The 23,327-nt window shown below is 41.8% G+C and overlaps 1 protein-coding gene across 2 annotated transcripts in view; it reads right to left on the reverse strand.

Moving 5' to 3' along the window:
* SPATA5 (spermatogenesis associated 5) overlaps positions 1-23,327 on the reverse strand; it is a 173,515-nt gene continuing 150,188 nt past the window's right edge. Inside the window, exons 16-17 of one of the 2 annotated variants that reach the window (XM_027741612.2) lie at positions 6,089-6,342; positions 1-5,100 (exon numbers count right to left, since the gene is read on the reverse strand). In XM_027741612.2, coding sequence (XP_027597413.2) covers positions 6,166-6,342 — 177 coding nt within the window. In that variant the 3' untranslated portion in view covers positions 1-5,100; positions 6,089-6,165. Of the gene's footprint in view, positions 5,101-5,477; positions 6,343-23,327 lie in introns of those variants that run through there. The other variant, XM_039378368.1, reaches the window with a different exon arrangement.

The following is a 23,327-nucleotide window of genomic DNA, read 5'->3' on the forward strand; positions in this document are numbered from 1 at the left end:
GGTAGAAGGGTAGAATTTGCTGGCTTGGTGGAATAATCCCTACTTAGGTGGTGAGGAAGCATTCCAGAATATTAAAGGATTTGTTTGTTTGCTAATCTACTTAAGCACCCATAGGCTTTAACACCCACAACTTGTGTGCTTTAGGGATCTTTCATGTCCGTGGCCACTCTCAGTGCAACAGCTCTGCATTAAAGCTGCAGGTTTAGACCCGAGGCAGTGCAGCAAGCTGAGGATGGGACACTCACCTGCAAAGAGCTGCATGGCTTTGGTCCAGCCACCCACCAAATCCTTCTCTACATCTCTCACAGGCACTGTTTGTTGCTGCAGCAGCACACACAAATCATTCTGCTGCTTGCATCCTGCACTCTTGCATCCAACCCAACCAACTCTGGGGCAAGACAGCAACCCAAGCACCATGAAACCCCCTCACACGTCCTGCAAACAAGGCTGTGTGAACACATTTCACACCCTCAGTTTGGGGAAAACTCGCTGACAGAGAAGGGGGGTAGCTTTAAGCAGCATTAAGCAGAGCAGGCTTGATGTAAGCAGCTGCCCCTGTGTGAAATTTGAAGCTCTTGCCAGCAGTGTGGAGGAAAGACATGACCTCATTATTCCACAGCCCAGATAATCCGTTCCTGGATAAAGTGAGAGCTGACAAGTGTTTCACCTTGAAGGTTATCAAAGCCCTTTCCACACTTGGCTGATGCAGAGCCATTTTACCCAAGAGGGATGTGAAAACTCCTCTGTATTGGTAAAGAAGATAAAAAAATCAGGGGGTGTGTGGTTAAGAGCACCTTGCCATCCCACACACACACAGGTATTGAGAGGAAGATACCAATGGCATTTCCAGAACCATTTATGCAAACAGGATATATTTGCACAAGTTGATAAAACATTTTTCTCAGTATTTTGAGAGTTGCTGCTCTCAATTCCTTTCATCTACCTCGAGGCACTTTCTCTAGATAAGTGCTTAAGGCCTCTCTTGACATCAGCTGCCCCTTCAGCACCTCCAGAAAGGTAGTTTAGCTCTCAGCCAGGATAAATCACTCTCTGGACCATCTTCTAGTATCTTTCCAATGTTTGCCAAGAGTGATTCTACTCCTCTCATCTTTCAGTTGGATGAACCCAAGCTCTATTGCCATGGATTTTACACAGGCACGTGCAGACAACACACTAGCCTGAAATTTTGTTGGAAGGAATCACAGAATCATTTAGGTTGGAAATGAACCTTTAAGATCATCCAGTCCAACTGCTGGACCCACAATCCGTTTGAGCAATGGCTCCACACTAGTTCAAGGGGAAGGAATGTCATCTGGTTGCCATTGCCTCCTCTTGCAACACCTGCGCTCTTGCTGGAGGCCTGCCACGCAAACACAGAGCGGGGCTCCTCTCTCCCCCTCACCACAGAGAAAACACACATCTCCTTCTCCTAGCAGGGCTCTGGAGCTGTTGGATTTAAGACTGCAGGGAAGAATGACACCATTTAAAATATTTAACACACAACGTATAAAGCCCTGGTGAAAACGCAAGGCTACAGAGAAGATTAATGAATGAACAGGTAGCAGAAACAGCAGACACAAACCCCAAGATTAGAGGTAGGTTTCAATTGGAATATGTGTCTTCCAGATGTTAACCTGCCATGCAAAACATGCCCAACTACAACTGCAATCCTACATGCCTCTTGCACCTACTCCCTCGGGAAAGCTCCTTATCAAATCGCACACATTACATCAGCTATGGTGTTTTCCTTCATGCCAAAGAAAATAAAAAAGGCACCAGCAAAAGCAAAAGATTTTGGGGTTCGTAGGAGACAAAAATTATTGCAATTCACTGCAACTAGAACAACAATATTAAATACAAAAGGGTCACAATGTAAAAACCAGTTTTCCAAAAGTACCTCTGCTCCCCCAGCAAGCCACTTCCCATGGCCCTGACTGCATCAGCACAGGAGTCATCTTAAAACTCAGAAGGGTGAGGAAACACATTTAGTTTTATCCCAACTTTGGGATCACAGGAAGCAAGGCAAGTACTTTATGCCTGCTTTTCACTAGTTCTCCCAGGGGCTTTTGCCAAGGTTGCGACGGTGGGTGCCTGCCTTCCAGGCACATGCGTGACTCCATCTTCCAGGTACAATTCCTCCTTAGTTCTCTCCTAGCTACCACTAGATATTGGGATACCACAACCCCCAGGCACTGGCATTTCTAGTCCTGGCAATACTGTTTCACCTACCCATCAGTTGTTTTCTCTGGCAGAGCCAGGAACAAACAAAAGCCTTCAGGGTGAGGCCTCACACTCACCTGTTGCAAGAGGGAGAGACAGTTCTGCCCACAAACTTGTGGTGTCCATCACTGAACTTCATCTTCCTGGGCAAAACACCAGATTTACACTTTGGCTTCCTCTTTCCCCCTCTCCACACCCCATCAGCAGAGTTTGAGGCCTCCTTCACCAGGAAACATCACCCTCAGCCTTCCTGCAGCACTAATGGATGGATGCTCAGTTACAGGAGCATTATGTTTGGCACATGCCCAGTTTCCAAAGGGGAATCACCACACTCTGACATTTAAAATGAGTAAAGAAGCTAAAAGGAAAGAGCCAGCATACACAAACCACAAAAAAAATCCACTTTAAGGACATAATATTTGAAAGGGCTGACAAGTCTAAATTCAATGATTTTGAAAAACCACCTTTGAAAACGATCTTTATTCTGTCCCTGATGTTTTCCCTCGCACCTGAGCTGAGTAAACTGTTCTGCTCTCATTCAGAGACTACAGGAAAACTACCCACAATAAACTTCATTCTTTTTCCAGGATTAAGAATTGTATATTGTACGTGCAGTGAAAATCTGTTTTGTGCATTAAGGAGAACACAGGACTGATTTTTTAATTTTTTTTTTTTTTAAGTGAAGACATTTTTGCATTTTGATAATAAATATTCTCCTGGTCATTTTTGGCAAACCTGTCAAAAGACTTTTTATGCCATTTTGCAAGATGTTGTCATTGGAGGAAAAAGGTAGATTTTTGTATTTAAACAAAATGTGCCTGAAACATTGGAAAGCTTGATTTAAAGGTAACAATTCTGCAACTCAAGCAGTATTTGGGCCAAAAACTGGCTCCAAAAGATAATAGCAGGCAGCAAAAAGACTCCGTTTCTAAAGGACGTAAAGAAGTCTAGGAAGTAAGTCTCAGTTAAAAAGAGGATGGGAGAAAGATAGATGTTCTTCTCAGATGCCTTCTGCTCACTGAGGCTTGATCACTTTATTAAAATAACATCTCATAGAAACACCCAAACAACAACAGTGATTAACCCAGCAGATGAGAGAACACCCCTCTCTTTGATTCACTCTGCAGCACAGAGGTGTTCAGGCTTATACAGCCTCACACTGCAAGAGATTTGATTCAGAGCCAAGGCACGATGTGTTCAGTAAAACACGCTGTGAAAAGTTCAGCTCTGAGCTAAAACCCACTTGTTTAAATGACAGGCCAATGGGAGATGCCTCTGGAGTGCTCTGTCCTACAGTGCCCTCATCAGTAAGTTCCAATGAGAGGCTCAGGGTGCAAAAGCTCTCGCCAAATTGGATTATGAAAGGACTACAGTGATGGTGCGTTTTGACCAAAAATGAATTTTTGGTTATTTTTTCAGAATTCTGACAAGTGGGTTTCAAGTTGCTAGTCCATGATAACGGCGTTCTGTCATTAGGAATGAGATGGGGAGTCATTGTACCTTTCTTTAAATCTCAGTTTATCAGTGGCTTGGGATGGACTAAGATCCTGAGCGGTGCCAGACTGGCAAAGTTTTCCGAACAGAACTTTTGGGAGCAACAGACACCTAGGGACTTCAAAAATTTGTCATCGCCTACGTTTTTTCTTTAAGAATACCTTACTTTAAAAAAAAAAAATCAAAAAACAAATTCCACAAGCCCAAGGAAAAAAAGGGGATCTTCCTGCATCCAAAATCGCTTCAGGCATGTAGGTGTGTATCACGAGATTTGGTACCACAGATGTGGTACCATGCGGGTGAGAGGATAAACATTTGCAGGGATGGGGTTTTTTCCCAAGGCACAAACAACAGACGTGGGCCAGCCTTCTGTCCTAAATGTCCTAAAATTCAACGTGCAAAATTCCCTCTGATGGCAGCAGGAGTCCACAAATGGAAAGGCCAGCCAGCTCCTACCTGCCTGTCTTGCAGCTTCTCAGTTCACATTCATGCCTTGGTGCATGTTCCCAATAAATCTGAGCACTTCCAAAGGACTGGCCGTATAGTTTTGCTACTCATATAGAGCATCGCAGAGTGTTACTTTTAGGCTACAAAATTACAAACAGAATTCACTATTGGCAGTAAAAACTGCAGTCTCTCTTTCCTCCCTTCGGGAACAGACACCAGAGTAAAGTGCCAGGGGATAAAGGTATGGCATTTAATTTTTGGAAACATCAAAAATGTAATGGTTGTGATAAATGGTTCACATCCTGAACTCCAAGTTGGAGTACAGAGAATTTAGAAAAGAAGACTAAAGTAGCTTCAGTTGCAGTCTTGATCTCCAAGGCAACTTTTCCAGTTTATAATTTTCTTAATTCCCTCTGGTTTTGGACTATTAAAGAGACTAGCAATGAAAAAAAGAAAAAACCTGCACATACATCAGCTGAACTAAGTAAATGACCTGCTTTTCCTCATCCCTTAATCCTTGTCAGTGATGGTAAAATTAAATGCTAATTACAGAAACAATAGGTTAGCATAAAACTAATAGAAAAGTGGTCATTTAGAAATAGCAGATTTCTGTTTAAAAGCTACAAACTGTGTACAATGTGGAACTAAATAAGGAGAGGAAAAGCCATAACCCAGGTGAAGAAATTACTCTTTAAATTTCATACTGATAAATAAATAACGTAGAAATACCTCTTTGATATACAAATTCCTCATAAAATTATATAAATTTCTAAATAATTACATACAGAATGGCTGCAGGAAAGAAAAGTCTTCAGAACCATCAATAAACAAACCCCAAAAAATAACCTTACCTAAAGCCTGAAATGTCATTTCTTGTTTACTTCAACAAATGAAAGGAGGATTTGAATAAATTTTTGACCTGTAAATTCTTCTACTTACCTGCAAAACACCAGGAAAACACAGAATTACCCACTGAATTTTAGGTTCTTGTCACTTTTTTTTTTTTTTTTAATTTTTTTTTAAGGTTTGGATTGGTTTTGGTTTACCTTTCCCTTTACTTTTTATGTCTGGAATGGAAAAGCTCAGTCTTTCTGTTGTGGGGAAAAAACCCTGGATATCAGTTTGCTTAACTGCATTTCATCCTGAGTGCAAGAGCAGAGAGCCCACAAGGACCTGTCACCGTTTCAAAAGACAACGTAACAAAGAAATAACTCGAAAAGATTTTATCCATCCTCCAAGTATTTTGTGGTCATTTGTAACAGTTTTTGCAAGGAGGTTTTCTTATTCATTAATTAGCATTCTTTAAAGTGGCCAGCTTTAAATTACCAATCAACATTCCTATTTATTTTGATGGAAACAAACATCAGAAACAAAAATCTTTCGCTGTGGGTTCAGGTTAGTCAAGGGATGGACGGTTTTTAGGGTGCCTACTTGCCAGTATGTCTGAACAGGAGTTAGTTAAGACCAAAGATAAATGTTTGGCCGTAATCAATCAGGATACTTCAGCTTTATCTCGGAAAGCCTGTTTGGCAGCTTTGTTGGAGATCATAAATCAAAAGAGTCACAATAATTTTCAGCATTTTTTGTAGAGAGGCCACTCCCCAGGTCTGTGCCTCACTGGGATGGTCCCTGGGATTAAACTGTGGCTGAGGCAGGAACAAATGAAGACAGTAATGGCACTTGTTGGTTCTCTCTTTAGGGCCAAGAATCCCCCAAAAGTTCAGAATTTGATAATTTTTTTTTATACGCGGATATACACTGAGATAAACTAACTTAAATCAGCAATCTTACTACCTGTAAAATGCAGTTTATACCACTGAGATGGTAAAATATGGAGTTTAGGACAATATCTATTACACTCAAAACTTCCACGCAGACTTCTATTACAACAATTCTGCATTTAATTAACTTTAGATACTCCACTCACAGTACAAAATTCTTTGGCTTCTGACAGCTTTATGAAGGAAATTTGCTATTCACAGTGTGTGTGAATTCGTGTGTGTATTAAAGCGTGTGCAGTCCACTCTGCTGCTGATAATCTGCATAGAACTGGATTAACGAGTCGGGAATCCTCGGGGTCACGACAGTCAGCGCGCACCGAAAGTGCCGCCCCATGATGGACTGGGCATGGATGTCTTCCTGGAGAGCCAGAAGAGCTGCTTCTCTACAGACTGCTGTTATCTGCAAAGAAACAATAAACACAACCACATAGTGTTATTATTATTATTATTATTATTATTATTATTATTATTATTATTAAATATATTACTTGAAAGGAAGAAAGCAAACACAAGATCATCAACACACTCCAAATGCCAGATACCGACAAGTAGAGCTTTTCCAACTTTTTTTTTTTGTTTAATAAATGAGGTTGTGGGTGATTAGGACATCCAAGAAACAGGATATAGCTCGAAATTCAAACCGCAGTAACATTACCTTTCATATTACAGCATGTTGCAAATTAACTCGCTAATCGTATTGCCCTGTGTTAAACTCCCCACAACACCTGATAAATTCAAACCCCAAACACCAGCCACACGTTTTTTTGGTCCCCAAAGTGCAAGAGCAGATATTCCCAGGCTCTGTGGGCACTTTTCTTTCTCAGCTTCACACTGGGAAAGAAGTAAAAACAATTAATTCCGAAAGGAAGGCTCGAAGGAGACGGGTGTGTGGAAGGGGAGGAGGGTTAAGGTCTCATACCCTGCAATGTGTTTTTAAGCTCTCTGGACTTCAGACAGCGGAAACAGACTGATGCCAGTGTCACTCCAAAGACACATTACTGTGGTGAAAGGAGCTTGTGGAATGAAAAGAGATATTGTGATTTCCAGTGCAACAGGGAAAACAGTGATTGATATTGACTGCTGCCTTATATCTGTAAATGAAAGAGCCAGCTGAAACACATTTGTCCGGCTATTCAGCATATTTTCTCTGTTTGTTCACTTACTGAAAGGAGTTCCCCCGCTTATGCTCTGCTAATGGTTGCCAAAGCCGTTTAGTAGCTTTTTAGGGGATTTAGCAGCATGTTTAGGAAGCTTTCACAAGAAAACATGCATGGATTTAGATGGCTTTGTCAAGTTACAACAATATTACTATTAGTTCTGTGCTGTTCTAATGAGCAGCGAAGCTAAACACTGCTGTTACGCATTTTAATGCTTTTCAGGACTTCAGAGACAGCCCAACACGGAAGAGTAGCTGAGATTTAGTGCAGCAGCTTCTTGTGGAGATAAGGAATACATCATCCAGAAAGTTAACCTTGGTCTTTCCGTGCAGGCTTTTCCCCAGGCAGACAGTGTGACTGTGTCCCCACCTCTAACACAAATGTTAAGCTACTTAAAGAAAAAGAAAAAAAACCCAACCCCCCGCCCTCCCTGCCTACCACTCTTTCAAAAGACTGTGGATGGAAAAACAGATCCCAAGCATCCTGGGCTCTGAACCCCTCTTGGTATTCAAAAGAAGGGTCCATTTCCCCTTGATAAATACTGCAGTAAGGACAAGTTTTCCACAAAATGAAGAGACCTTTATTAAAAAAACCAAACCCAAATGCAGTACAGCAGGTTTTGACCACCCTGTTCTCTCTGAGACCATCACCCACCCACAGCATCAAAATGATGAAGCAGGGTGTCACTAACAAGAGTTGCTAGGAGCTGCTATGTTTTACCGGAGGAGAAGCTGAAGGAAACACTACCAAGTTGGCAAATCCAAAAACGAAAGGACACCGCTGTCAGTCTTATTTCTTCCCATTTCATTTGTACAGATACACCCAGGAGGAATTTGCCCATAAGCTCATAGTTCTGGTGATGCTCTCATGTTTTCTCTATGCTCTGACAACACTGTTGGTAGTAACTGTGATGATAATTAACCTCCAAAGGATTTTTTTTGTTTTAATTTTATTCCTAAAGACCGAACCATAAATTCTGTGATAACTGAAAACCACTAGGTGTGAGGAAGCAGCAGAAAACTAGATTGTCTGTGGCTTCTCAAAAGCATGTCAGATGTTTTTAAGGGACAATGAAAGAATTTTAAGGCATGAATTATTGTTCTCTCTTTTCTGGCTGCACTCAGAATTTTTGTGGACTAAATCTTTTATTGTTGAGCAATAAACAGCAGATATTATGGTACAGTGTTGAAAATTCGGGCCCTCATGTCCAGTCACAGAGTCACATGGTGTTGTTTCCATTCCTTGGCTAACCCAGAGGATCAGGTTTCTGAGGTAAGAGATTCAACAAGACAAGTTTGATTATTTTCCTTTGTACAAGTATGCAAACTATAAAAAAAACCCCTCCTCGCAAGCATTCTCACTAGCTGGTAAAGCTAAATCACTCGTGGAAAGCAAACACAAGTAGTGGTGTAGCCACAGTGACGTGAGAGTGAATTCATCTGGTGAAATCTGCCATGTTATTGGCCTAAGGTCACTGGTTTTTCACGGATATTTCTTGTCACAGTCACATTAGGACATTTCTTACCAGGTGGAGCAACTGAAGGGTTTTTAAATGTTATTTCTCTAGATCGGGTCAAGTGAGGCAAAGAGGGAAGGCAGCAGAAGGGGCTGACTGACAGCAAAGGAAGAAGACCTGCAGCTTTGCAGCAAGGTATGGATCATTCCCAGGCTTAGCAGCACTCCAAATCCAGAGGTTACATCTCGATCATCAGTTTTAAAGCCTTGCAACAGGCCTATCCTTGGTGAGTTTCTCCAATGACTTCCTTAAATCCTTTCTCCTTTTGGCCGCCACAACATCACACCAGGCCGTAGCTGTGTCCTTGGGTTGTTCGCAGTTCCTTTCCTATCACTGTGTTAGTGCTGAGATGATTTTTCTCAGAAAATTACCCACGCTGCCTCCAGCATCTTTTCCCAAGTGACCATACCGAATTTAGGTTGGATACTTGTGAATTTGAAGCCTGGGCGATTTTCTTTTTTCCCCATTGCATTTAGCAGCTTGCATAGCCTCTGCCTGCCTCTGTAAATGAATGCTGAGAGCCAACATTACCTACCTGCAAGGTAATTCTTAAAGAATTTCAAATACAAATACAAGAGATCACCATTTTTACCTTTTCAGTAAACCAAAAAACAAACAAACAAAAAAGACAAATAGAAGACCAGTCTTTTGGATCTCTGCGTGTTGTGAGGAATAGGAAAAATGTCCCAGACTTGTTCTAAAGGCAAAACTGCAGCTCGCTGTACGGAAGGACAAAATAGATATTATGACTGCATCTGAATACAGAGTGGCTTTCAGCACCCACTGCTAAGGCAGTAATGAAGACATGAAGTGATTGTCAGAAACAACAGTGATTACACAGCACCAGACCAGGCACCAGGTAATTAAGCTGTAACTACACTGTGGGTGCTACTGCAGCAATGAAGAGCCAGCCAGGTGGGGCGGAGTGCCACTGAACCTGCGAGTACCACAATATCCCCTAATTTGATCATTATTATCATTATAAATGAAAGATTAACAAATAGAATTCGCATTTTCAATGAAGTGAGAGCAAGTTACTGAGCTATGCATTCATCTGCTGTCTGCAGTCATCTGTTAGCGTGAGAATAATTTTGAATTCATGTATGAAAAACAGTATATTATTTTTTTTAGAGGACTGATTTATCATCTGTAGGAGTGCTTTAAGATCAGAAAATAAACAACTTTTAGAATCCTGCTTCAAAGTCAAAAAGACAACAGTACCAAGCTACCCTGGGAGGGAAGGAGAATTAAAATTTGCTGTCTGAACCACACACACACAGATCGGTAAGAAGCGAAGCCACACACAAGCTCACAGCCACAGTGCAGACCATGATGAGTCCCCAGAAGATGTGGATTTACACCTAGTCGTTCCCCCCTTCCCCATTTCACTCCCAGCAACAATAAAACGCCCGGCACCAGTTTCTGTTCCCTGAATAAACAGCATTCAGCATAACCCATCTTTCTCCCGAAACCAATGGTTACATTGGATGATTCAGCCCGGCCGATTCTTCCCCATTCTGGCATTAAGCACCAACTCTTTCCCGTGGACTGAAAGTCCTTTTCAGCTTCTTTGTATTTAAAGTGCTCTAAATAGCTTTAAAGAATCTTAAAAAAAAAAAAAAAAAAGGGAAAAAAAAAAAAAAAAAAAAAAAAAGAAACGAGCTTCTGTGTTAAAGCCTTAGGTATTTTCAAGAAAGTGGTTTTGTTAGCGCCGAGTGTGCTGGGAACACCTGTGAATGTGGGGTTTAATTGGGCTTGCAGCTGGTGTCGATTGTGTGCCCCGTAACTGGCAGCCACTGCCTGGCTGTACATTGTGTTTCATTTTCCTTTTTCCTTCCTTTTTAACTTGCTCCTCCACCCCGCCAGTTAAAGTTGTAAGGGATTGTGTGTGTAAGAGGGATTAGGAGCCTGGAAACAGAATAGTACCCTGGGGGTTGTGAATAGCACAAATTGGGGCGCTTCCTGGATGAAAACTACCTGCGAGGCTGAGCGCCCATGCGGTGCCCGCCTGCCAGGCAGCCTCAAAGGGAGGCTGGGGAGAGGTTTGGGAAGTTTGCTCAGTTAAGGAGAGATAAAAGCTTCATACATGGGAGCTTTAAAAGGACATGAATAACTCCTGGGTCAGGACATCTGTTTCTCACTCAGGCAAATTCCTACCCGCGTCAGGCACCTCCTACCCCTGCGTCAGGAGCTGCTCTGTGAGAGCAATAGACACAAAAACAGGGAAGTTGGAAAGCTTTCAGGACTCAGGGCCGTCACCTGATTGAGAGAAAAGGTGGGCATGGATACCTCTCCAAAGTGAAAAAACAAATCAGGAGAAGATGCTCCGCAGGCAGAGAGTAGCTGGGAAAGGTTGCTGGCTGTATTCTAAAACTGACATAAAAAATTCAATGCAACTCCAGCAGCGCACAACTTCCCACAAGGGATTTGCAGGAGGCTCAGTGCAGTGCTGGGCAGAGATGTAAATACCTCGAGGTCTGTGCCACTCCCAGCAGGTCACTCCTGCTCAGAGTGTGGGACCCCATGGCCCCTCTTTCCCCCTTCTCCTTTGTGCAGCCACCACCCGCTGCCGGCTGTGGCTCCCACCCCGCTCTTGTGCTGGCTCCGGCCTAAGCTGGCCCTTTCATTAACTGATTCAATGCACCAGACCATCAGAAAACTAATCCAGAAAATAAAAATAAAAGCCTTAGCTTGCTGCTGGGGTATTGAGGTGGGCTCACAGGGGGATTTGACAAGCACCAGTCGGCATGGGAGGAGTGCGGCAATGGAGAGATACTGAGGAGACCTGCCCTAGACAATACCTTTGTACAATATGGTACATTTAAAGATAAAAGTGCTATTTTAACATGTCACAAATATCAATTTTTTTTCTCTAAAATGGCTAAAGAGAGAGTCGTAACGGCTGGGAGGTGGAGTTTTTGAGGTAGTTCAAAAAAGCTGAAGTTTAATACTTCTCTCGTGTTTCAGCTTTGCTGTTTCATGTGTAAACCCATGAAAGACAAGATAACACAGCCTTTTTTCTCTTCATGGCTTTTTTCATTTCTCTGCACAGAGAAAGTCTTACAGATACCTACAAATCTTGTCCGGTATAGAAGAAAAAGTTTCCAATACTATGATCACCCTGTGATAAATTTTGATCTAATCTTTGAAAGACAAAGAATAGCCCCTGTATGTGCATCTCTTCATTCCAGTCAATTCTACGATCTGTAGATTTAAATGGATTATAGAATCATAAAATGGTTTGGTTTGGAAGGGACCTTAAAGACAATCCAGTTCCAACCCCCTTGCCGTGGGCAGGGACACCTTCCACTAGAGCAGGTTGCTCCAAGCCCCATCCAACCTGGCCTTGAACACTTACAGAGATGGGGCATCCACAGCTTCTCTGGGCAAAATGATATAATTATACATTTGGGCATTTTGCAAATGGAAAATAATCTATTCTAACCAGAAAATGATAATGTACACTAGCATAATGCTTTTCATACAGTATCCACTCACTCCTCAGATTCATACACTGAACCTATCATGGGAGCTTTGAAGTGACTTTACTTAGTATATGACTGTTGTTCCATAAAATTTTCCCAGCTAAAGTGTGCAAGGCCCTCACAGGCCACACAAGTGCCTCAGTGAGCCAGAGGATTTTTGATCTCTAAGCAGCTATGTTTTAAAATGTTATTAGTTTTCCTCAAGTTAAAGCACTCCCATCTATATGGCTCTGTATTTATGAACATTGCCTTGGAACAGATGAGTTCATATTGCAGCCACCCTCTGCAATGAGAGTCTACAATTAGATATTATTTTTTATAAAAACAGAGACTTTTTTCTGCCTTGTTAAAGAGACATTCAATATGACCAGACATTGGATCATCTATTTTAAAACTGAGGAAGCAGCATCTTGGTAATTCTTAAATAAAAAGGACATGTATTATTTTTTTTAGCAACATGGTCTAGTGAAAGGTGTCCCTACACATGGCAGGGGGGTTGGAACTAGATGGTCTTTCAGGTCCCTTCCAACCCCAATCATTCTGTGATTCTATGATTATGTGTATCCTCTGTCTCTGAGCAAACAATCTCTGCCATTCCTGATTTCTTTAATGTTAAGGACGTGTAAGGTGTTGTTCACACCAGCTCCTTAAATGAAGTCTTTAAGTGACCTTAGTTCAGAACAGTCCACCCCAAATCTTCAATATTTAATGCAGCATTTGCTTATTTGTGTAATTTTGTGGCTTGATGTGCATGCAGGTGTCCACAGCTTACCTGAGGTGCTGCACAGGGACTTAAAGCTGTTGTGCTACCTGAATACATCTGATTTGACCAAGATGGTGGTTCCCCTTCAGCCCTTTCTACAGCAGCCACAGCAAAGGCCAAGTTCTCCTTCTGCTCCCTCCTCCTCTCAGCCAGGAGGGCCAGGTTTCAGATTCACCTTGTCCACCTGCTGTGGTCACCCGGTGCCACAAAGCCTGGGGCTGAGCCAGGCAACTGGCTCTTGTGGGACAATGGCATCGTGGCAACAATTAATGAGACAGAATGACAGCAAAATGCTGCATTTAATTGCTCTCATGGTACCAAAACCTGAGCATGGGTTGTGCCTGTGCAGCAGATGCTATCACATGTATCAGTAGCTCTCATTATTCTATAAAGCTTAAACACGCCCAGAGAAGGGAAGGATGAGGTATGTAGCCAAAATTAAGTGTATGTATCATAACTACAGCACATGATGACAGCTAAAGAGAATAAAGCAGAGCTTTCAGTGGTACATGCTCAGTGTCATCACACATACCTCTGCTCATCCCGACATGTTCTAACAGAGCAAGGCTTCGACTCCATCTGCAAGCTTTCTTTTTTCTCCTTTCCACTCTCTTAAAAAATATTACTAGATGTGGTATCCTTCCAAGCAATATATAAAACATGTAAATTCCAATTTTACATTTGCAACTACAAGCCCAAAATGCAGCTATTTTCCAAGATGCTCTCTGTCGATATGGCTCCCATCACTTTGGCAGAGACATGGCATAGCTACACCTTTCACAAAGGAATTCCATAACAAAACGAGTTTTTACACGCTGGGACTAAATATTTTTAAACAGCACTCTCTGCCAACTCTAAGTTTCAGCTATATTTGTGCGACTGAAAAAAAAAACCAACCCCCCAAAAAATCACACACATGTTTCTGTACAAGATTATGCTGCATTTCTGGTTAACCTCAGAATTATTTCATTTTTATATAAACATTTAATGAGAAAGTTTAACTTCTTCCCTTCAGTGAGGAAAAGGAAGCCAAGCCACTAGAAAAACAGTCTTTCTATATGTGTATGTGTGTGCATGCACTCATTTTAATTAAAAGTAATTAAGAGAATACTGTGTTCTCACTCAGTCTGCAGAGGACCTGTGCACAGAGCCAGTGGTATTTTGCCGAACGCCGCCAGCAAGACAGATTGAATTATGCAACTAAAAATTTAAAACTAGAAGACTGGGAGGACATCATTAGCTGCAGCTGACATGAGTTTCTCTCCAAAAAAAAAAAAAAAAAAACAACAAACCTACAAAACAGATTTGGCAGCTTCTACCTTATGAAACCTATCAGGGTGCAGGTGTTAAGCAGTCGTTGCCTTTGCCTGCTTGCTGTTCAGATTTCAAGACAGACAGATATGAGGTTGAGTGATATTCCAACATATTCTGTATTTCTTTTCCACTGGAAAATAATTCATGCCTTTCCTTTCTCAAGTTTAACCTGGGAGAGCAGCAAAGGCCTCAGACTCCTATCAAAACAAAGCAAATAAAAGTGATTCTGCAAAAGGAATCGGGAGAAGTGCCCTCCCTTCCCTAAAAATATTTTTTTTTTTGCTCAATAGAGCACAGCCAGTCTAGAACTGTCTTTCATCTCCTTTCAGCTCTGGCAGCATTTCTATTACATTATATCACCATTTAAAGGTAGCTAAACTTCTGAATCCACCCAGCAAAAAAAGGAAAGCAAAAAATCCTTTTTTTCATGGGTTTATTCAAACTCTCCCTTTCATCCTGTCTTTGGAGCTATGGCAAATATTGTCCTGATTTAGATCTTACATAGCAGGTTAATAGCAACTGTATTTGTAGTTATCTACATGTGAGCTATCGTAATACAATACAGGAAAAGCAAACTCAGTTAAAAAATAATGGCAAATCTTCCGGAAACTTAGTGTTTCTATCAATTCGGATAGAAAACACACAAATCCTACAACATACTTTCTGGGTCTCTGTATGGCTACTTACACACGAATACACATCCTGAGTTGAGGCAGGAGGTGAGAAAAGACATTTGGAGAGAAAGGACATAAGGCCTTTAGATTGCAAGATGAATAATGTCCTTAATGGAAGCCCTCCTGCTTTTATTTATTGGGTTCTCAGTTCCTGGAAGGTGTGAGATGTCTCCTGTGGAGTATCTATTTCCTCAGCAGAATGCTAGAGGAATTTCAGGCTCTTTCTAAGTTTACCTCTTGGAGCTTCCCATGGTACCCAGCTGCTCATGTTTCCCAGGAAAATCAGGGAAGAGGGCTACTGCATGCCTGTATTCCAGAGAGGCAGAGTACGGCTGGCAGGACAGTCAGACCTATCAAGCAAGGCTGTCAGCCACAGCTACATGCCTTCATGTACAGTCACTACTCCTAAAAGAGGAAGCAAAAAGGCTGGTAAAGAACTTGTTTAAGTTTTAATGCAAGTTTTGCTCGTGCAAGGAAAGAAATGAAGTAATTATAGCAAGAAAAGAAACCATGAATGATGTAAATATACGGAACAAGAAAAGTGGTGTACCAACATTTACCTTTAGTTAAGGATTTATGCAATGGGTATGTTTTAATTGAAGAGAAAGTCAGTAAAGGTATTTCTTTTCTTTCATATTCATAAACTCCTTCTCAGTTTGTGCCATGTTACTGTGAAAACCTCCTTGATCTCCTGAGTTTTCTCCCCCTCCTTCCTTGTCTAGGCAAGACAATGTAATGCAAATTTCCATCACTATGAAGACTTAGAAAATGGGTCACTTGCACTTCTCTTAACAAAGACATTTTATATGCAAAATTTACCCTAAACATTTTTGCAAATATGCATAGGGGGAAGCAGAGGAGGCTTCCTTCCCCTTCCTCCATGTTGTGTTTAGCTTTGCTTTTTAAGGTTAACAGCATTTCAACCTCTGTAACAGAACTAAGGATCACAACTAAAAAACCCTCAAAAGCCACTAAGGAACGTTAGTGCAGGACTATCCTGAAGTGATCCCGAGGTTTGAGGGACACTTATGAACTGAAGTCACCATCAGGTTCTTTGCCTCCTGCTGTGGGGCTGGTTTACCTACCAGAGACTAAACTCTATCAGGGAAAAAATTCTGCTCCCCATCCAGTTTCCACCACTAGAGAAAGGAATTGTATCCAAAGGAATTGTCCAAGCAGCTACAAAGAGAAAGGAGGAAAGAAAGATAAAGGGAACAACTGCTATGGAGATCAATAGCAAAGATAGAGAGGAGCCGTGGGCTGGGAGGGCTTTTGGCAGAAGGGAAGAAGGATAAAATGAGAATATGAGAATAAAACCACACCAGTACCATGGGTTGTACAGATCCTTAATATCCCTCAGTTCAGATTTGCTCAGGATTTGCCTCTGTGCATGAGAAAGTATGAATTTTCCACTTCCTCGTGTATTATATTTATTCCTTTTATGTTAGATGCACAGACAGTAGGACTCACACAGAAAAGTATTAACCCCTCTGCAAAAACAATAAAAGGTGATCAAAAGAATGAAGGCAGCATGTACAGGATGCTACCACAGAAGCACAGTTTTCCACACTGAACCAAAACCCAAATGCTATTTTCTCTCAGCTTCGTAATGATTCAGCATTGCAAAGATCAGGAGGTGTTCTTAACATTTCCTGCTTGACATCAAATTTAATACTTTTCATGGTCTCTGGAAGACTCCGTGATATCAATCACTTGTTTTGTATGGCGTGAGCAAGCTTTAAAAGCATGAAATGTCAGAGGGAAACTGGATTTCATTCCCTCCTTTCACTTGTGTGGCACCATACAACTGGTACTTACCTCAGCTGCCCAAATTTGGGAAGGCATGTGTTTTAGCCCAAAGGGTACCTCAGTGTGTTCACAGGTATCAGAAAGTGCAGGTTGCACAGCACAGATGTGATTAAGAAAGCCCCTCTCGTGCTGTAATGAGCATCTCCTATTTATCAAGTGACTTACAAATCAGATTCATAACTCTGGAAGTCGGAATGGGTGCAGCATCACAGCAACACTCGGGCACTGAAGACTTTTTTGCCCCTCTGTAACTATGCCAGGAAGAGCAGCTGTAGCACCACAGAGCCTGGAGCAACGCGGCACTCTCACTCTGTGTCATTACGTGCTATTTGGCTAAATTAAAGGCCACAAGTAAGTCGTACTGTATCCATAAGCACATGCATGCCACAGGCCTCTCCACTTCCGATATTTCCCTCAGCTGTGGATCATTCGAAATCCCATGGAAGACATATTTTAACTCTCATACGTTTGAGTTTTGGGGTTTTTTTTCTGGTAAGACGAAGACCTTCCACCCTTCAGAGGACACAGTGCTCAAACAACACTGCCAAATATTATATGATGTCCTTTCCAGAGTTAATTTTTAATTTCCTGACTCCACTGCATGAGAAATTTTCAAATTGTCTTGGCAGTCACTTCCCGGCATGTGCAGACCTAATTGCAGCAGTGAATGCAGAGTCAGCCCAAACGCAAACCTCCGGACTGACTGAAGAGTTTCTGCAGAATTAGTTACTTGGTTGAATTAAGTTCCAGAGAGACCCACGGTCCAAGAAACGACTGCAGATGTAACACCAAGGGTGCAAACCTTTCTTGCCCCAGCCTGCTGTGCAGCCAGGGGAGGCAGGTGTTTTCAACATGTCACTCAAAAACCCGATGATTTCCCATTTACCTTTTTTAATGCCACAATTCATAACCCACAGATGTTGTGCACAGCTATAAATCTTGGCACCCTCTCCACTTTGAAAGAATTTCTCTTGGTATTCAATTTTCTTTGCTTTACCTTAAGTCACCCTAATCATGCTGACATCTACTATCGATGATTATATTAGCCCTAAAAGATCCTTAAACAAATGAAAAGGACTGACTTCCACTCCTAAAGTTCTGCTTCCAATTTTCTAAAGGAAATTAAATAATGTATAAATCAAATGCTGGGCGCAGGCCCAGGCAGCTGAACATCGCTTTGTCCTTTCAAAGTGAAGACGAAGTGTCTGCTACAGAAGGGACAAGCCAAGAGAAATAAAGCTTAACCTCAGCTCCATGTGAAAGTGATTTGGGATAATTGGGGGAATCTGCAAAGAGGTTAAAATGGGGACCACATACTAACAGGAGAACTTTACATGATGATCAAATATATATCAGGAGCTGACCTTCACCTGGAGGAGCTTGCACAGCCCTGTCAGCTTGTTACACCAGAGCAGAGTGCAAAAGGCAGGAGAAAGAAGAGATGAGCAGGAAGTCAAAAATCTATTTATAGCTGGCATTTGTCATGCCTTGGTAATCTTATCAGGGTGGGCTTTTTTCAGTTTGCAAGATTTATAACTAAGTACTGCCTGACAGCCTTGCAGCAAGTCAGCTACGCAGTAAGTGGACACGCTACTTCCCAGTTCTCCTTTAGCTAATACCACTACTTAGATTATTAAATCGGCCATCAAGGGACTTCTTAATTTATGTACTATTGGTGATGGACTGCTGATTCTTCTCTTTCACACACTATATATATATATATATATATATATATATATATATATATATATATCTAAAAGGGGAAAAATCAGTAAAAATGTGCTAGATATCTTCCTGGTATTATTTTCTGAGCAAGTGATTGCTTTAATCGCCACAAGGAATTTCTTAAAACTGTTGGGAACACATGTATTTTATAATATGATTTCTAGATTAAAAGAAGACCCTAATCAAGTCTACATGGCTTCAACACGAGTTCACACTGACATTTTTGCACACAGAAGAGTGGGTTTGAAATCTCTAGTTAGCATTAGACTTCACAATTAGGGCCAACATAACCCTATTCAGATAACCCAAACTTTCATGGAGAGAAAAAGATGTGACGTGCTACTACTCTTGGCTATTTCCAAAATCTTCCTGTCCTCATCTTTACAAGGTGCAGAATATTGCAGATGCAACACAAAGGGCCCTTAATTTTAGATGGTGGAAGAGTTTAATCTTCACACGTTTGTAAGAAACCTGCAAAATTACTTTCAGCTCTGTCACTTAGCAGTTGTTTGGTCTGTCACAGCATGAACTGAGTAGGCGGCAAAGCAGGGATAGCCATGTAACACTTAAATATACATGTGAATTCAACATACATCTTGCTTAGCTGTTGCAACCATGTCAGGAAATGCTTCACTGTTTTTAAAAAAAAAGGTAAATCCCCCAACCAAATGACTATCAATTTATTTCCCTTTTAAAAAGTAAACTCTGTATACACATTCTTTTTTTTTTTCGGTAGAGTTATTTTAAAGTACACAGTGAGTGCTACTGCCATTTAAACTTGGGAGACAAGTTCATCAAGCACACTTGATTCAGAAGAACCAACAGGTTTACTGGGTTCAGAGATTGTAATTTACCAACAAGTACCTGTGTCTTTTATGAGAGCTATAAATTATTACAATATGCTTCAAGAATGTTATTTCAGTAAAAGAGGAAATTCAGCCAACTGTTGAGAGCTGGAAGATTCTCCCATCCATCTCCCCACTACCCCTCTCCTGACAGGACCCCTGCAAATGAAGAATTAGCTTAAAAAAAGCAAACCAAGCAATGGAACTGGGGGGCTTTTGTGGCACCACAAGGCTTTACACAAACACTGCTAGAACAAACTCCTCTGTAAGACCTCCAAGTTTCGCATCACTTTGTCTCTGCAGGTTCCCAAATATCAATAGCAAGAAGAAAAAGCCAAACCATAAAGAAGGATGGGAAGAAGTAGGAAGTTTTCACAGAGTGTGGTTGTTTGCCATGCTTGAATTTAAACAAAACCAGATGCACAGTGTGTTGCTCACACATGAAAAGAGGAGAGCCAAGAAGGGAAGGAGAGAATTCTCTCTTTTCCTCTCTTCCTGTTTCAAGAAAGCATCCCTGAAAGCACACAGGCATCTGTTTTGGGTTCCTCTGACGTCAGTAAACACAACTGAAGGAGAGCACATGCCTAAATACATTCCAAAACACTTATCTGGTTTTAATAATTGGAAGCTAAATGGAAGCTATAAATCAATGAGCAGAACAAGTTCAATGAACAACGAGACCTTTTTCAGCTTTAAGGTGATGGTACTTACAGGTTCTGCAAAACTTCGGACTCAGTAACACCCACTATCAGAACTAGAGACAGTTTCTAATGCAGGATTCAATCAAAATTATGCTAAATTCATGGTCTGATAATAGAGGGAAGATGTGGTTAACAACAGCGTGTCACATTCCTTTGGTGCTTTATATAATTAACATTTAATAGTTAAACTAGTTACAGCTAGGGGTTTATGTGCAAAACACCTATAAGAAGTAGTGGCATCCCGGGTTCCCAAACTCCCATGTGATATGTATTTAACATAAAAATCTTCTACAAACTACCATTCTTCATTTTCACAGTCACACAAATCTTCTGTCCCCAAGGTGTAAACTGCCTGCATTTCACACCTAAACTTGTCAAATACCCGAAGCAGAAAGCCAGGGACTTCCACTGACAGCTGGAATACAAGCAGAGACCAGGCAATAGGATAGTTACTCATTAAGTATTTCTACCTATTTTCTGGACATTGATGTCTCCAGTAAAAGGAAGAAACGTGAAAGTTTGAGACAAGGCTACTCATCCCTGCCAGGTCACTTTGCTGTGGTCAGCAGCTCAGGAAGTGTGTGACTGGTGCTCTCAGAGAGGTTGAGAGAGGGATAAGAAATATGGGAGAAGGGTAAGAAATATGCCAGGGACCCTGGTGGGGTTAGGCAAAAGTCACTCCAAACAGAAGTCAGACATTTGACTATCCCTTAGAGAGACTGAATGTAGGATTACAGGTCTTGGCTCTGTCACAGGTGTCATTTTTCACCATCTAGCAAGCTCTGCTGACACCTGGGATGGCCTGCCTTCCTGAGATCAGTGCTCACTCATATTCCAGATCTCACAGACCATCATCAGAGGAAGGTGACAGCAGACATTGGGATGCCTGGCATGGCAGGGACTGGTTCCAGGGACTGCCATGGGAGTTACTGCAGTGGGATCTAATTCCTCAGTAACAGGCAGGATCAGGTCCTAAATTAGCACTTCCCAGCTCTCATTAGGTTTATTCATCCTCGGGCCAATTTACCTGCTGGCATAACTCCCCCGGGGATTGTGCCAGCAAAGACTTTGGCCTAATAATTACAGATTAATTTCTGTAATATCATCTTTGTGTGGCTTTGGGAAGACTGCTTGTACATTCTGCTGTTTGTGGAAGCAAACACCAATTATAAAGGAAAATTCTGACTACACAACTACTCTTCCAAAATAGAAAAAAAAAAAAAAAAAGAGTATCCTAGACCATTGGCAAAAAATCCAGATGGAAATATGTCTAACAAATATGGAAAGTTAATATGTCCCGTATATTACTTTGTGAGCTATTAGCACCTAAATATTCTCCACGGTCAAAAGTGTATTAATGAGCTGGAAGACAAAGTGATCTAATCAGAAGAGATCAGCAGTAATTTCTCCTGCAGAAGATTTACATGCAGCAGCCATGTGTGTTTGTTTATGATCTCTACATCTGGTAATGAGTTTTCGACTCGATGGAAAGCTGCGGTAGAATAATGCTCTGTTCCTCACACGGGCTAATTAATGCTCTATTTAATCTGGAAAAAGGCACTTTAAAAATAAACACTAATTTCCAGCAGCCCATAAAGAACAGGTAACAACTGAATCACATCACATAGGCCTAAAAACTGGTGTAGCAACTTCTCAAGCACTAAAAGAGGTGAGGTTTAGCTCCCAGAGTACCACACGAAGAATGCACGCACACACATACCTCTCCAACACTACAAATAGTACATTAACAGGCCTTTGGTACCCTTTGATGATCAAAGCTGGAGTGATAATATGTAGGAATGACAAATACCAGTAAGAGATGGTAGAGCTAAAATATTCCCCATCACTCACACACTGTTAAACTATGTTTTGTGTTCACGAGGTACCTACAGTGACACTGTTGGCCATCACCCTCCACCTCATTCTGACAATTGATAAAAAGAGCAATAAATCATGATTTCCACAGTGACAGGAAAAGCAGTCAGTGCAAAGATGGTTAGATATTGGATCCCCATCAAAAAAAAAAAAGGCCTGGGAGATGGTATTCAGCCTGTCCTCTGCCCGCAGAGTTGGCTGCAGGGGGAGCACAGTGGGGGCTCAGTGTCCTCCGCTTCCACTGGAGTCATTCCACTGCTTTTAGTCACTTCACCAAGACCTTGTCTCCACAGGATGTTATGCTGGAACAGCTACTGCATTTACATTCACACCCTATCTCATTCCAGGATAACTTCCTCACATTGACGTGCCCTCAGAAGTACAAGAGCATTTGTCTGTGGCTGCATTTAGCCCTAGGCTGGAGTCTCACAAGGTAACAGAGAATAGAGATTTGGCTTTATCTTATAAACTGTGCTAATATATCTCACCACCCCTTGGATTGAAACCAACTGCTTCTCTCTAATCTCCCAATCCTTTCCCACAGAAAGCTCGTACTTTCTTTAGCCCACAAAAGAAGACAAGGGCATTAGGAAAATCAGAGGGATTGCAGGGCATAGAATGCCTGTGTGAGCTGCATCCAACAGCAAATTTCCTAGCCTAAGATACCAGAGCTATGAAATGGCCTCTTTCAGCGACAGAGAAATTGCCATGGTGCTAAAAGAAAACCTGCTTAGGCTTCAAGTACTGAGGAACAACACTGCAGAGCCTTGGGATGGATTCCCCAGCTGGAACTAAAGGTCAGTCAGGTAAAACAGATAAATATAGAGCAAACAAAGGAGTAGAGATTGAAACTTTTCATGTATATTGAAGTGACAATGTAAAAACAGGGTTTCTCCTGCCAAGCACAACTCCCACCCTCCCACTCACACATCCAGTGTACAGAGTTTGTAACTCAGCAGTTCTCGTGTGCTCTTTAGCTGCAGAAAAGGCAGCTAAAGGCATTTTTGCAGTGCTTACAGCTCAGACCCCCAACCCTATCCCACTGAGACCATCTGCAATGTCCTTGCTTCCCTAGCTCAGAATTCCCTAGGCAAGCAGCAAGGACCAAGCAGGAACCACACATCTGAAAGGGATATTCTGGCAGATACATCCTGTGAGACACAGCCAGGTGAGCTCAAATAATGACAGGAACAGCAAGTTGTCAGAATGAAACCAACAATTCCCTAAAACTAGTTTGGTTTCAGGAGAAGAGAGTGCAGGCTGAAGTCTGCAGACATGTGCCAGGCTCTGCCACAGGACAAGCATAAGGGAGCACAGGGAACATGATTTCTGGAGGTGACCGGTCTGCTCTGCACTTCCATTAAAGAATTCAGTGCCTGAACTTCCACGGGTTCCTGGGTCTGCAGAAACTAATTCTTTCTTCTTTTTCTTCCAAGATAAAACAAGTCAGATCTTCAAACCATGCAGGGTTGCAGTTTTAATGGTGCAGAATCCCCACGTACCCGCTTCCTCTCTTCCCTC

Source organism: Pipra filicauda, unplaced genomic scaffold, assembly GCF_003945595.2.
Source record: "Pipra filicauda isolate LSUMZ 115617 unplaced genomic scaffold, ASM394559v2 scaffold136_size1984543_pilon, whole genome shotgun sequence".
NCBI lineage: Eukaryota > Metazoa > Chordata > Aves > Passeriformes > Pipridae > Pipra > Pipra filicauda.